At 44.6% G+C, this 13862-nt stretch overlaps 1 protein-coding gene across 1 annotated transcript; it reads left to right on the forward strand.

The window, feature by feature from the left end:
- The first annotated feature begins 2852 nt into the window (after window positions 1–2852).
- On the forward strand, window positions 2853–4607 carry LOC139416120 (leucine rich repeat neuronal 2). The gene has a single exon (XM_071164426.1). The coding sequence runs from the start codon at window positions 2853–2855 to the stop codon at window positions 4605–4607; it is 1755 nt and encodes a 584-aa protein (XP_071020527.1).
- The last annotated feature ends 9255 nt before the right edge of the window (window positions 4608–13862 follow it).

Here is a 13862-nt window from a genome sequence, read left to right on the forward strand (position 1 = left end):
ATTTATATATCTTTATTTATAGATTTGCTGATCGATCACACAATAAACACACACACATTCAAGCCTGAGATTGAGCAGAAAAGCCTTGTGTTGAGCTGTGTAGGTTAGGTGACTTGTCAGTGTTTGTTGGGAGAGAACGGAAACTTTTGTGCAATCCTTTTGTTTCTTCCCCTCAATTGTCACTAATGGCACAGGAATGTCTGAGGGCATAAACACACAAACACAAAGATACAAACATAAAGACACAAAGATATAGTCATTCTCTTTTACACACAGAGAGAAGGAAGAGGAGGGGGGAGAGGTGCAACTGCTGGAGAGAGAGAAAGAGAAGATAGAATCTTCTGCTTTACTGCACACACACACGCGGGAAAACTCAGTGCACTGAAGCTCATATAGTTCATTCTCTATGTGGCCAGCAGCTACGCTCTAATACACCACTTTTTAAAAGCAAACCAGTGCGCTATTCCAAAAGCTAGGAGTACCTCTTAAAAGAATATCACCCCCCCCCCCCCCCCCCCCCCACACAACTGTATCTATTTATTTAGGCTGATAGCTACTTTATTGAGGAAAAATGTACTTACTTTGACATGTGGTTGTCCCGCTTAGCAATTTTAAGATTAACGCACTAACTGTAATTTGCTCTGGATAAGAGCATCTACTAAATTACTCAAATGTAAAGCTCACTGAGCCTGCAATTATGAGGCATTGGAGAGTAGAGAGGGACAGAATCTCCTGTTAATTCATATTTGTCTTGAGAGAGAGAGAGAGAGAGAGAGAGAGAGAGAGAGAGAGAGAGAGAGAGAGAGAGAGAGAGAGAGAGAGAGAGAGAAAGAGAAAAACCACATACACACTGTTAAAGATACAGAGGGGTTGGGGAGAGCAGAGGTAGTAGGCAGATTCATCCTGTAGAGATCTCTCCACAGCCTCAGAGAGAAAAGCAGGGATATTTTAAAAAGAGAGAAATACAGAGAAGGAGATACAGATGTTTTAAGGAGAGAGAGAGATCTAAAGAATGACTATTTATGGTAGAGCTTGCCCTGAACACATAGAAAAGAAGCTGACAGAACATTCCCAGATAAAAACAACACAGTAAAAAGATCGAGGAGAGGTAAAGAGGCACAGAAGGAGAGAGAGGAAAGATCGAGAGATGCATGCAGTCAATGATACTCCTCTGATGGTAAGGACTATTTCTCAGTGAGCTGCAAATGTTTGGACATAATTGCTTGAGTTTGTTTGCTAGGACATGTCTGGGTTAGACACAGACAGACACACAGAGCAGTAGAGTGAGAAGAGTGGCATCTGTGGTGTGTCACAGTGTTGTCAGCTCATACGTGTGCTGAGACTCTGGCGTGTGTGTGTGTGTTTGCTTGTGTGTTTTTATGTTTGTGGTGTGTGTGCGTGTGTTTGCTTGTGTGTTTTTATGTTTGTGTGTGTGTGTGCATGTGTGTGTGTGTGCGTGCATGCGTGTTTGCTTGGCAGCAGGGGGATACATCTCTATTTGTATTGATCAGCACCCTCGCTTTTCCTCACTGCCTTCCTTTCCCTCACTGCCTTCCTCTCCCTCACTGCCTTCCTTTCCCAGACTCCCTTCCTTTCCCTCACTGCCTTCCTTTCCCTCACTGCCTTCCTTTCCCTCACTGCCTTCCTTTCCCTCACTGCCTTCCTCTCCCTCACTGCCTTCCTCTCCCTCACTGCCTTCCTTTCCCAGACTCCCTTCCTTTCCCAGACTCCCTTCCTTTCCCTCACTGCCTTCCTTTCCCTCACTGCCTTCCTCTCCCTCACTGCCTTCCTTTTCCAGACTCCCTTCATTTCCCAGACTCCCTTCCTTTCCCTCACTGCCTTCCTTTCCCAGACTCCCTTCCTTTCCCAGACTCCCTTCCTTTCCCTCACTGCCTTCCTTTCCCAGACTCCCTTCCTTTCCCTCACTGCCTTCCTTTCCCTCTTCCTCTCCTCTATCCCCCGTCATTCCCTTTTCTTCGCTCTCACTCTCTTTTCTCTCCCATTCCTCCATGTCTCTCAATCTCTGTCAGTACGTATAGCTAGTTCAGCTACATCCCTCCTACTGCAGTCTCAGCTACAGCAAGACAACCTCCTCTCCTTTCTATTCCCTTTTCCCCTTCTGATATTCCCCCCTCCTTTCCTCTTCTCCCCTTTTCTCTCCAGTGTGTGCGTGTGTTATTTCAAACTTCCTCTGTTGTCATTACTGGTGACCACTGCCACTAGGTGATACTGGTGGTCATCAGTACACACACAAACACACACACACACACACACACACACACACACACACACACACACACACACACACACACACACACACACACACACACACACACACACACACACACACACACTTTAATTAATTGAATACACGATGAGAGTAAAGAAGAGGGAGATCAAAACTACATCAAATTAAATTGAATCCATTACTTAGCAGGGATGCAGATGAAAAGAGGAAGTAAATTGTTGACGGAGAGTTCAAAACACAGGAGGTATTCTCCTTTTAAATCCCTCCCTCTCACACTGGCTTTCTAAATGTGTTATAAACCTGACCTTGACCCATTATCTCCCCTGTCTCTCTCTCTCACAGGTAATATCCTGAGTGTGTACAGAGCCATGCCCAATACACATGTCGCCACAATGTGACAGCAACTGTCTGACCACAGAGACCGCCACCTAGACAATCCACAACACTATACATTCCTACAGCACTGTAACCTGACAACAGTAGATTCCTACAGCGCTGTAACAACACTGAGTCAATCACCATTGAATTGCCGCCGCTGAATCAACGTCTCTGAATCAACTCCTATAGATCGACTCCTCTGAATCAACTCCTCTCTGCTGTGAGGATGCTGAGGGTGTCAATGGTCCTACTGAAGAGGCAGCTGATCCTGTGGGTGTGGGTGTCCAGTGCTCTAGTAGTCTATTCCCTGCCATGGCGGGTCTCCTGTCCGACAGGGTGTGTGTGTCAGATGAAGCCCTGGTTCTCCCCCCAGTCAGTGTCCTGCGAGGCTTCTACTGTGGACTGTAACAACCTGTTCCTAACCCAACTCCCCTCTCCTCTGCCCCCAGACACACACACCCTCCGTCTGCAGAGTAACCTGCTGTCTGCCCTGGAGATACCACTCTTACACACACTCCCCAACCTCACCGAGTTGGACCTGTCTCAGAACCGCTTCAGCTGTGTTAGAACCCTAACCTTAACCCAGCCCCAGGCTGCCTCCCTGCCCTCCCTACTCTCCTTGCACCTGGAGGAGAACCAGCTCTGGTTCCTGCCCCCTGCCTCCTTTTCCTCCCTGCCCGCCCTACAGGAGCTTTTCCTCAGCCACAACCGGCTGTTCTACCTGGCTCCTGGAGCATTCTCCGGCCTGGGCTTACTGCTGCGCCTGCACCTCAACAACAACCACCTGACCTCAATTGAGCCCCGCTGGTTCACTGCCCTGCCCCGCCTCCAGGTGCTGATGCTGGGGGGAAACCCAGTGGAGGTCCTCCCTGACCGGGGCTTCCAGGACCTGGGGTCTCTACACAGCCTGGTGCTGGGGGGCATGGGGCTGAAGGGGCTGACTGAGAGGGCCCTGGAGGGGCTGGACAGTCTGGAGAGCCTGTCCTTCTATGACAACCTCCTCACCACCGTCCCCACACAGGCTCTGAGGAGGATCCCGGGCCTCAAGTTCCTGGACCTGAACAAGAACCATCTGAGTGTGGTTCAGACAGGGGACTTCAGGGACCTGGTCCACCTGACAGAGCTGGGTCTGAACAACATGGAGGAGCTGGTGGCCATCGAGAGGGCAGCCATGGAGAACCTGCCTGAGCTCACCAAGCTGGAGATCACCAACAACCCCCGGCTGTCCTACATCCACCCCCAGGCCTTCCTTCGGCTGGGCCGGCTAGAAAGTCTGATGCTCAACTCCAACGCTCTGAGCGCTCTGCACCAACACACTGTCCTGTCTCTGCCCAGCCTTAGGGAGGTCAGCCTGTACTCCAACCCCCTCCGCTGTGACTGCCTGTTCCGTTGGGTGGCTAAGGAGCAACCTCATACAGATACACAGATGCCGCAGGCTGTGAGGTTTATCCAGCCTCAGGCCACGTTGTGTTCTGAGCCTCCAGAGCTGAGGGCTCGTAGTGTGAGGGAGGTGTCAATCACCGAGATGTCAGCCTCCTGCCTACCCCTCATCCCCCCTGGTATCCTTCCTCACTACATGGGGGTGAGAGAGGGGGAGAGGCTGACTCTGCACTGTCGCGCACTGGCAGAGCCTCAGCCCACAATCTATTGGGTCACTCCTTCTGGAATGAGACTAGGACCATCCGACCACACCCACAGCACCAAGCTTGCATCCAGCCAGACATCCTCTTACCATTCCCCCTCACCCAGCCGAGCATCTGGAAATGCCTCAGTCCTCACCCCTTCCTCTCCCTCCTCCACTGCCTACCGCTTACTGCCAGAGGGGACATTGGAGATTGTCATGGTGACGGCCCGGGAGGCGGGTCTGTACACCTGTGTGGCTGAGAATACACTGGGGGCCGACACTCACAGTGTGACTGTTGGGGTGCAGGGGCAAGGGAAGGGGGGTTTGAGGCGCCGGATGTTGGAGGGGAGAGGATAGGAGTTGAAGGAGAGGGTTTTGAGGGAGGTCAGGGCAAGGGTTAAGACAGCAAGCATGATCAGAAGTACACACACAAATAAAGCCTAGCTATATAAATAATTGATGATATAACAACACACACACACTTACTTGCAGTCCAACGTTTCCAAAGATAACGGCTACCGCTCTTGGCGGCGGTACCATTGTAGGTGGTTGTGAAGCCCGATCCGGGAACCACATGTCCTGCCGCAGTTGGGACATGTTGGTTCTGAATCTGGAGCTGCTTGCGGGAATGGTTTGGGAGCAATGGGGCCTGTAAATAGAACATATGACAGGGCAGTGGTGTACAATCAGATATGTATTTATATTACAGTATATATGCATACACATTGACATTGTTTGTGTTTGTATAAAGAGGACAATCAAACTGCAGTACTGCTTTCTATCCCCAGAACCTATCCGCCTAACCCTAACCCAGCGATTGAACTTCAGGAGAGGACTCTCACCCTCTTTACTTACACTAGGGCGCAGGCATTTTCTAAACAGTGTCATTTTATGGTAGCCTATCCTTGCTTTCTTTTAGGTTTTGTAAATCAAAGTGCTTAATGTGAGTAGCCCTTTCTCACTCGGTCCTTTCCCTTGGCTTTCTATCACATTACTTTATTCTTCTATCCAACTGCCTGCACATACCTGCCTGTACATACCATGAACTAGTTTTCCTACCCAGTATACCACTTCTCTTTCAAAGATGATTTAGATGTATTAAATTCTATTTTGAGCTATTATTAAAACATTTTGGACTGATATGCTGATGGTTTGTTTTCCTGACTATTAGCCAATCCCCTTATCGCTGGAGGCATGTGCGGAGGCAGACGAGTGCAATACATGATTCACTCTCCAAAACGGTAAGTGCACTACATTGAATTGACAACAATCTTTCTATCCATCTTCCTACGACAACTTAAATTCATATTCAATTACATGTATAACCTATACATTTCTACTGGCCATGGTTTGTATTAGCAATATGTCCGGGGTAATTAAATACAATCTCAGATCATAACACCCTACATAATTAGTATGCTGTGCAGAAGAGCCATAGTGTATTTGCTGAAAAAGAGCACAAATACAACTGAAAGGCTCAGAAGTGTATTACTTCTCATTGAACACAGACACAACTTAACAGAGTCGATTGAAGGAAGTCAGGTGTTAGCATCTCAACTGGTCTTCATAGACGAGTCTCAGGAACAGCTTGCATTTATCTCTTTATTCCTCACAAACAGAGCGCCTTTTACAGAAACAAGGAACTTTGCTCTTACTCAAGGCATTGATTAATTATTTTCTGAACAGTCTCGGCCCTCTGGCGGAGTAGCGGTGAGCTTGCTGGGAAAAACTACAAAGTAAATGCTATGGCTGTGACGGCTAGTGGGTCAAGCCACACGCGGGTTGAAGTTCTGTCGGGAGATATCCTCGACGGCTCTGAGGTTCCATGGAACAGGTGTCTCTGCAGGACTGTGCCAGGGTCCACCTGCATGTGTTGCTTCTGCCAAGGGAACACACACAACACACTGTCAAAGATTTACTCACACACAGAAAATATGTGCATTTTGAATGTATTTGAAGTGCTCAATGTTAGTGGGGGAAAGTCTTAAGAGACCACCGAGATGGCATAGCAGTCAGACGTCTTTTGTCCTCGTCTTGTCGTGTCCCGTATATACAGTGCCTTGCGAAAGTATTCGGCCCCTTGAACTTTGCGACCTTTTGCCACATTTCAGGCTTCAAACATAAAGATATAAAACTGTATTTTTTTGTGAAGAATCAACAACAAGTGGGACACAATCATGAAGTGGAACGACATTTATTGGATATTTCAAACTTTTTTAACAAATCAAAAACTGAAAAATTGGGCGTGCAAAATTATTCAGCCCCCTTAAGTTAATACTTTGTAGCGCCACCTTTTGCTGCGATTACAGCTGTAAGTCGCTTGGGGTATGTCTCTATCAGTTTTGCACATCGAGAGACTGAAATTTTTTCCCATTCCTCCTTGCAAAACAGCTCGAGCTCAGTGAGGTTGGATGGAGAGCATTTGTGAACAGCAGTTTTCAGTTCTTTCCACAGATTCTCGATTGGATTCAGGTCTGGACTTTGACTTGGCCATTCTAACACCTGGATATGTTTATTTTTGAACCATTCCATTGTAGATTTTGCTTTATGTTTTGGATCATTGTCTTGTTGGAAGACAAATCTCCGTCCCAGTCTCAGGTCTTTTGCAGACTCCATCAGGTTTTCTTCCAGAATGGTCCTGTATTTGGCTCCATCCATCTTCCCATCAATTTTAACCATCTTCCCTGTCCCTGCTGAAGAAAAGCAGGCCCAAACCATGATGCTGCCACCACCATGTTTGACAGTGGGGATGGTGTGTTCAGGGTGATGAGCTGTGTTGCTTTTACGCCAAACATAACGTTTTGCATTGTTGCCAAAAAGTTCAATTTTGGTTTCATCTGACCAGAGCACCTTCTTCCACATGTTTGGTGTGTCTCCCAGGTGGCTTGTGGCAAACTTTAAACAACACTTTTTATGGATATCTTTAAGAAATGGCTTTCTTCTTGCCACTCTTCCATAAAGGCCAGATTTGTGCAATATACGACTGATTGTTGTCCTATGGACAGAGTCTCCCACCTCAGCTGTAGATCTCTGCAGTTCATCCAGAGTGATCATGGGCCTCTTGGCTGCATCTCTGATCAGTCTTCTCCTTGTATGAGCTGAACGTTTAGAGGGACGGCCAGGTCTTGGTAGATTTGCAGTGGTCTGATACTCCTTCCATTTCAATATTATCGCTTGCACAGTGCTCCTTGGGATGTTTAAAGCTTGGGAAATCTTTTTGTATCCAAATCCGGCTTTAAACTTCTTCACAACAGTATCTCGGACCTGCCTGGTGTGTTCCTTGTTCTTCATGATGCTCTCTGCGCTTTTAACGGACTTCTGAGACTATCACAGTGCAGGTGCATTTATACGGAGACTTGATTACACACAGGTGGATTGTATTTATCATCATTAGTCATTTAGGTCAACATTGGGTCATTCAGAGATCCTCACTGAACTTCTGGAGAGAGTTTGCTGCACTGAAAGTAAAGGGGCTGAATAATTTTGCACGCCCAATTTTTCAGTTTTTGATTTGTTAAAAAAGTTTGAAATATCCAATAAATGTCGTTCCACTTCATGATTGTGTCCCACTTGTTGTTGATTCTTCCCCCAAAAAATACAGTTTTATATCTTTATGTTTGAAGCCTGAAATGTGGCAAAAGGTCGCAAAGTTCAAGGGGGCCGAATACTTTCGCAAGGCACTGTATATTCTGCACATCTACCATTCCAGTGTTTAATTGCTATATTGTAATTACAGAGCCACCATGGCCTATTTATTGCCTTACCTCCCTTATCCTACCTCATTTGCACATACCGTATATAGACTTTTTCTACTGTATTGACTGTATGTTTGTTAATTCCAAGTGTAACTCTGTGTTGTTGTATGTGTCAAACTGCTTTGCTATATCTTGGCCAGGTCGCAGTTGCAAATGAGAACTTGTTCTCAACTAGCCTACCTGGTTAAATAAAGGTGATTTTTTTTTTGCAGCCTCACTCAGATTATCATGGCATTTGTAATTCTTTATGATAACCACATTAGCAGCAATTAGCATTTCATTTTTGGGAGGGTAAATACAGGCAAATATATTCATATAAGTCCCCTTGCCCTGGAGAGATTAACACGGTTATCAAAACATCACGCCAGACCAAGTCTAAACAAAACACCCCTTTTTTAAAAGTATTTCTAAAATCCCCTATGCAAATAATGTATGCTGGAAGAACGATTGGAAGCATTTCCCTGTTTGACTGTTAGGTTTTATGGGTATTAGGACTCATACTGTGGTACTCTATAACTCTGATAAAGAGGCCTAAATCATGGGCAAGAAACATATTGTTTTTAATGAAATCTATTCTAGTAGTAGACAGCTATCAAAGTTCACCACCGTCCTCCTCATCTTCGCACTCTCTTCTAAAAACGGAACATAGGCTATAGGCTAGTCCGGCGTAAGATAGGCATAGTAAAAAAAATGCAGTAATAAAAACGTTTTCTTTGAAGAAGCCTTTGACTCTCGCCTATACAGCACAGCTATTGTTTAGGCAGCACAAAATAATGTTTTTGATTGGCAAGAGCAGTGCAGGCCAGGGCGCAGGGTTGGAATATCCATTGCAGTGTGTAATGCAGCCTTTTATTTCCACCATCTCAGCAGCTATCTTAGAAATATAACTTTGCTCTGTGTTTCTCCGAGCATGCACTTAGTAGCCTATAGGTTATGGATAATTTGATTGAGACCACACTAAATAGCCTATAGGTTCACTTGATATTATGCGCCCAGTGGAGAATCAGAAATGAAGGGAGGCATTGGGCACACATCAATATATAGCCTTATAAGCAACTAATTATAAAACACTGAGAAATATTGACATTTCATCAATTACATTACCCTCCACTGGACTAGATTTAGAAAATACTAAACCCTCCAGATCACAACACTCTGCAGTGTCCATGTCAAGCTGCGAGGGGCCTTGGAGCGGGGCACGGTGGCAGGGACAGGGGTTGTGAGATTTGGGTAGGGGTGGTGAAGGGTGTGGGGTTGGGGATAAGCGTGGTGCTTAGAGGTGGGGTAACTGGGGTTACGAATATCTGTGGTGTCGTGGTGGGCTGTTCTAGACTCAGAAGCTGTGATAGAGCTTATGGTAGAGAGGTGTGGTGTGAGGGAGGTGGGTTCAGGACTCCAGGGAAGGTGTTTAGGCAGGGCAGCGGGTGTTGCAGTTTGCCTGGTGTGTTTAGGCCCAGCTGGATGGGGCAGCTTGGAGCGGAGGAGGGTTGAAGGAGCAGGAGGGTGTGGAGAGGTGCAGCAGATTCAAGCAGGGGCTTTAGAGGATCTTTGGGTTGAGAATCGTGCACTGGTGGAATGGGGCACTGGGTCCGGTGCTGGATCCTTGTGTATGAGGGCTGGGCACTGGGTTTGAACACTGGGCCTCAATCCAAAGCCTTTTCCTGGACAGATCACGACTGGTGGTTTTCTATCTGAGATCAACTTAATGAGAAACAGACAGTCAGTCAAGTCACTGGTCATGAAGAACCACTTTGCTTTGAGAGTTTGATGCAATTGCAAGTCTTGATTTCTGAAGTGATAATGAATAGCAATTGTATGCGCAACTGTGCTTGGCTGCTGATATGATTTAAGATTTTATTTTGAGGATGTCGTGGTTTCAGATCATTCACAAATAAATAACATTCAGAACTTTCAGATAGAATCTTGTATGCTTCTACAATATTTATGTCAAGTGAAATTTTTTCTATCAGCAAATAGCCTATTTCTATTCTAAATATTTAAACCTGCTGAATAAGCCCCTCTATCCACGTAATACTGCTTGTGGTTTAGTAGCCATAAACGCTAGCTCGGGATAGTTCTTACCTGGGAGACCAACAGTTGTCTTCAATTTGGTCCAAAAAAAAATAACAATTAGATTATGAAAAAAAATAATAATCCAGTCTCAGGCTGCCCATAATGCTGCACCTGCCAGCCTTAGTTTCCCGCCTTTTGCAGAAAGAAAAAGGAAATCGTAATGGCGGGGAAAATAGACAGCATGCGACGACAGATCGTGGAGGTCAATGAAAGTATGTTGAGCATGGCAGGAAAACAGAAAATTAAAAGATGGAAGAAGGCAACATATACCACTACACCTGAGGAGAGTGAGGATGGGTGGGAAGAAGACGACGACGAAGGAAGGGAATCCAGCATGGCAGGAAAACAGAAAAAGGTGGAAGAAGGCAATATCTACTATTACACCTGGTGGTAGGTGCGGTGAAGCCCCCCAAGATTGAGCCTCGTCCTGATGATGATAAAGATAATTCTGGCACATTGGGTGTGAGTTTTTTTTGGGAGAGAATGGTGGTTCCATATGTGGTGTTAGGTTGGGTGGAGAAGAGGTTGGGTACTGTTGAGTTGCTGAAAGTAACTTGAAGTTGACTCATGATGATTTTTAGTTTTTCTACCATCCAGAGGGAGCGGGCGCTTCATACTAAATGCCTAGGGACAAGTACTGTGACTTGCTTTGTTCTCTGGAGCAGGGTGCCATTGAAAATAGTGATAGTAAGTTGGGGAGGAGCAATTGAAATGGAAGATTCCCGGTGTCTGTGACGTCCGCCATTTGGTGTGACGCAGACCTGGTGGAGAGTGTGTTGAAACAGAGAAAACATTGTCTGTTCTGCTAAGTTTTGATGCGGAGTCTTTCCCTGAAAAAGTTAAGTTAGAATGTGTCAGTTACACCGTGAGAACTTTTGTCCTGAACCCATTACAGTGTTTTAGGTGCCAAGCTTATGGTCAAGTTGCATCAGTGTGTAGGAGGGAGATTCCTAGATGTGAGAAGTGTGCAGGAGGGCATGAGACAAATCATTGTGTAGTACTGGTGGAAGAGGTTGTGTGTGTTAAATGTAGGGGTACCCATGTTGCTGGAGATCAGAAGTGTCCGGTGAGAGAAAAGCAGGTTAAGGTTGCTACAGAAGGTATTGTATGCTGAGGCAGTGAAGACAGTAATAGTGGCAGATGGGTCCAGGGTGAGGGATCCTAAGAGGATCCCTGTGAGTAGGCCGAGGCCAATAGAGAGTGATAGGAATAACACGTAGTTCAGTAAGATTGAATTCTAAGTGTTCATAGCCATGGTTATGAACTGTGCTGCAGAAATGGTACTTAAATCACAGAAAATAGATGTTGTGGTGGCAGCAGAGAAGTACTTGGGTGTATGAGATTTAACTGCAGAAGAGTTACAAGCTTTGTTGAGCAGGAGTGTGCCATCCTCCCAGGCTGCCGGCCCGGTGTTGGAGCAGATAGGGCCAAGTAGTGGAATAGTGGTGAAGTTTTTTAATGGGTGTAGGGTTAGTTGGCAGGGCAAGTTTAATGCATGCACATTCCAGAACAGTAGGTAGAAACACAGAGCTAGATGAGAGGAATAGATTAATAGGGAGGCTGTGGATGGCCTCACACTCCGATACAGTAGGTGGCAGTGTAGGCACCACACGGTCGCAATCTGCAAATAAAAATGTAAGAAGAAGCTAGCGCCCTCCCAGAAGACAGACATGTGATGTTGATTGACAGATGTTGGGTGAAGGTTGTTGTGTAATAGGCTACTTCTTTAGCCTGCACTATATCACTCAAAGTTATGTAAACAAGAATTTCCCAGTCAGTAGCTAGAATTAGGTGGAATAATTAATACACTTGGATGCTCTGTTGCGGTTGTAGCCTACTACTCTTGCAACAAGTCAATTTGATGGAAACATCTCTGGTGGGAAAATGTGCATATTGGTTTTATGCAGATTTTTGAATATTCACATGAAAATCTGTCGACAATTGGATGGAAACCTAGCTAGTGAAAAGGAAGCAAGCCTGTACAAAATACACATATTCCAAAACATACATCCTGTTTGCAATCAACGCACTAAACTAATACTGCAAAAAATGTGGCAAAGCAATTCACTTTGCGTAATGAATAGAAAATGTTTTGATTGGGGAAAATCCAATACATCGCATTACTGTGTACCACTCTCCATATCTTCAAGCATAGTGGTGGCTGCATCATGTTTTGGGTATGCTTGTAATCGTTATGGACTGGAGAGCTTTTCAGGATGAAAAAGAAACAGAATGGAGCTAAGCACAGGCAAAATCCTAGAGGAAACCCTGGTTCAACCTGCTATCAACCAGACACTGGGAATTAACTTTTCAGCAGGACAATAACCTAAAACATAAGGCCAAATGGAGTTACACTGGAGTTGCTTGCCAAGAACACAGTGAATGTTCCTGAGTGGCCGAGTTACAGTTTTGACTTAAATCTACGGCAAGACTTGAAAATGGTTGTCTAGCAATGATAAACCACAAATTTGACAGAACTTGAAGAATTTTTAAAAGAATAATGGGCAAATTTTGCACAATCCAGGTGTGGAAAGCTCTTAGTGACTTACCCAGAAAGACTCATAGCTGTAATCGCTGCCAAAGGTGCTTCTACAAATAATTGACTTGGTGTGAATACTTATGTAAATTAGATATTTCTGTATTTCATTTTTCAATACATTTTCAAACATATCTAAAATCATGTTTTCACTTTGTCATTATGGGGTTTTGTGTGTAGATGGATAAGAATGTGTGTAGATGGAGAAAAATGACATTTCATCCATTTTGAATTCAGGCTGTAACAACAAAGTGGAATAAGTCAAGGGATATTAATATTTTCTTAAAGACACTGTATTTGAGATGGAGCACTGTTAACTTCAATTGCTTACCTTTCACTCAAAATTGGAGAACCAGTTATTTGCAAAACTGGAATATACTATAATAATGTTCAATAAAACATGGTGGCACATTTCACTTTTAGGTCAAGAGTTCAAGACTATCTTGTGGAATTATGTTTACTTTGTTGTCTTTTAATTTTGGTCAGCATGAACATTTAATAAAGTCTTTATTTGTAAAACTATGCTGAACAAAATAGAAATATACATTTTATTTGTGAGTCTTGGTAAAAAGGCCCTCTGTGTGTGAGGAAGAAAGAGAAAGTGAAACTGTTTATGAGCTTTGTCGATAAAGACCAGTTGAGATGCGAACAGCTCAGTTCCTGCCATCAACTCGTGTCTGTGCTCCTAATATAAGTAATAAACTTTGCCTGAGTTTACACAGGCAGCCCAATTTAAATCTTTTGCCAATTATTTGCATATCCGATACCCATCTGCTCTTTTACCTAATGGGTAAACAGAAAAAAACACATGGAACCTGATCTTTGACTTCCGATTTATAAACACCTCCATATGTGGATCTGAATCCGGTAGCAAACCTGATCCTCCATTTGACCTTAACGTGGATGCTCAGATCAGATATATTTGCTCTGAAGTGTTTTTTTTCCTTCTTTTTCACATGAGCATTACATATGTGTACTACTTTAAATCAAATCTTATTGGTCACATACACATGGTTAGCAGACGTAAATGTGAGTAGCGAAATGCGTGTGCTTCTAGTTCCGACAGTGCACTAACATTTAACAATTCCCCACAACTACTTAATACACATAGATCTAAAGGGGTGAATGAGAATATGCACATATAAATATATGGATGAGCGACAGCCGAGCGGCATAGGCAAGGTGAGATGGTATAAAATACAGTATATACAGTTGAAGTCGGAAGTTTACATACACCTTAGCCAAATA

This window comes from Oncorhynchus clarkii, chromosome 1 (genome assembly GCF_045791955.1).
Source record: "Oncorhynchus clarkii lewisi isolate Uvic-CL-2024 chromosome 1, UVic_Ocla_1.0, whole genome shotgun sequence".
Lineage (NCBI taxonomy): Eukaryota > Metazoa > Chordata > Actinopteri > Salmoniformes > Salmonidae > Oncorhynchus > Oncorhynchus clarkii.

Excerpts from the sequence above, each read along its gene's own strand:
- LOC139416120 (XM_071164426.1), top strand. The coding sequence starts at position 2,853 with ATGCTGAGGGTGTCAATGGTCCTACTGAAGAGGCAGCTGATCCTGTGG.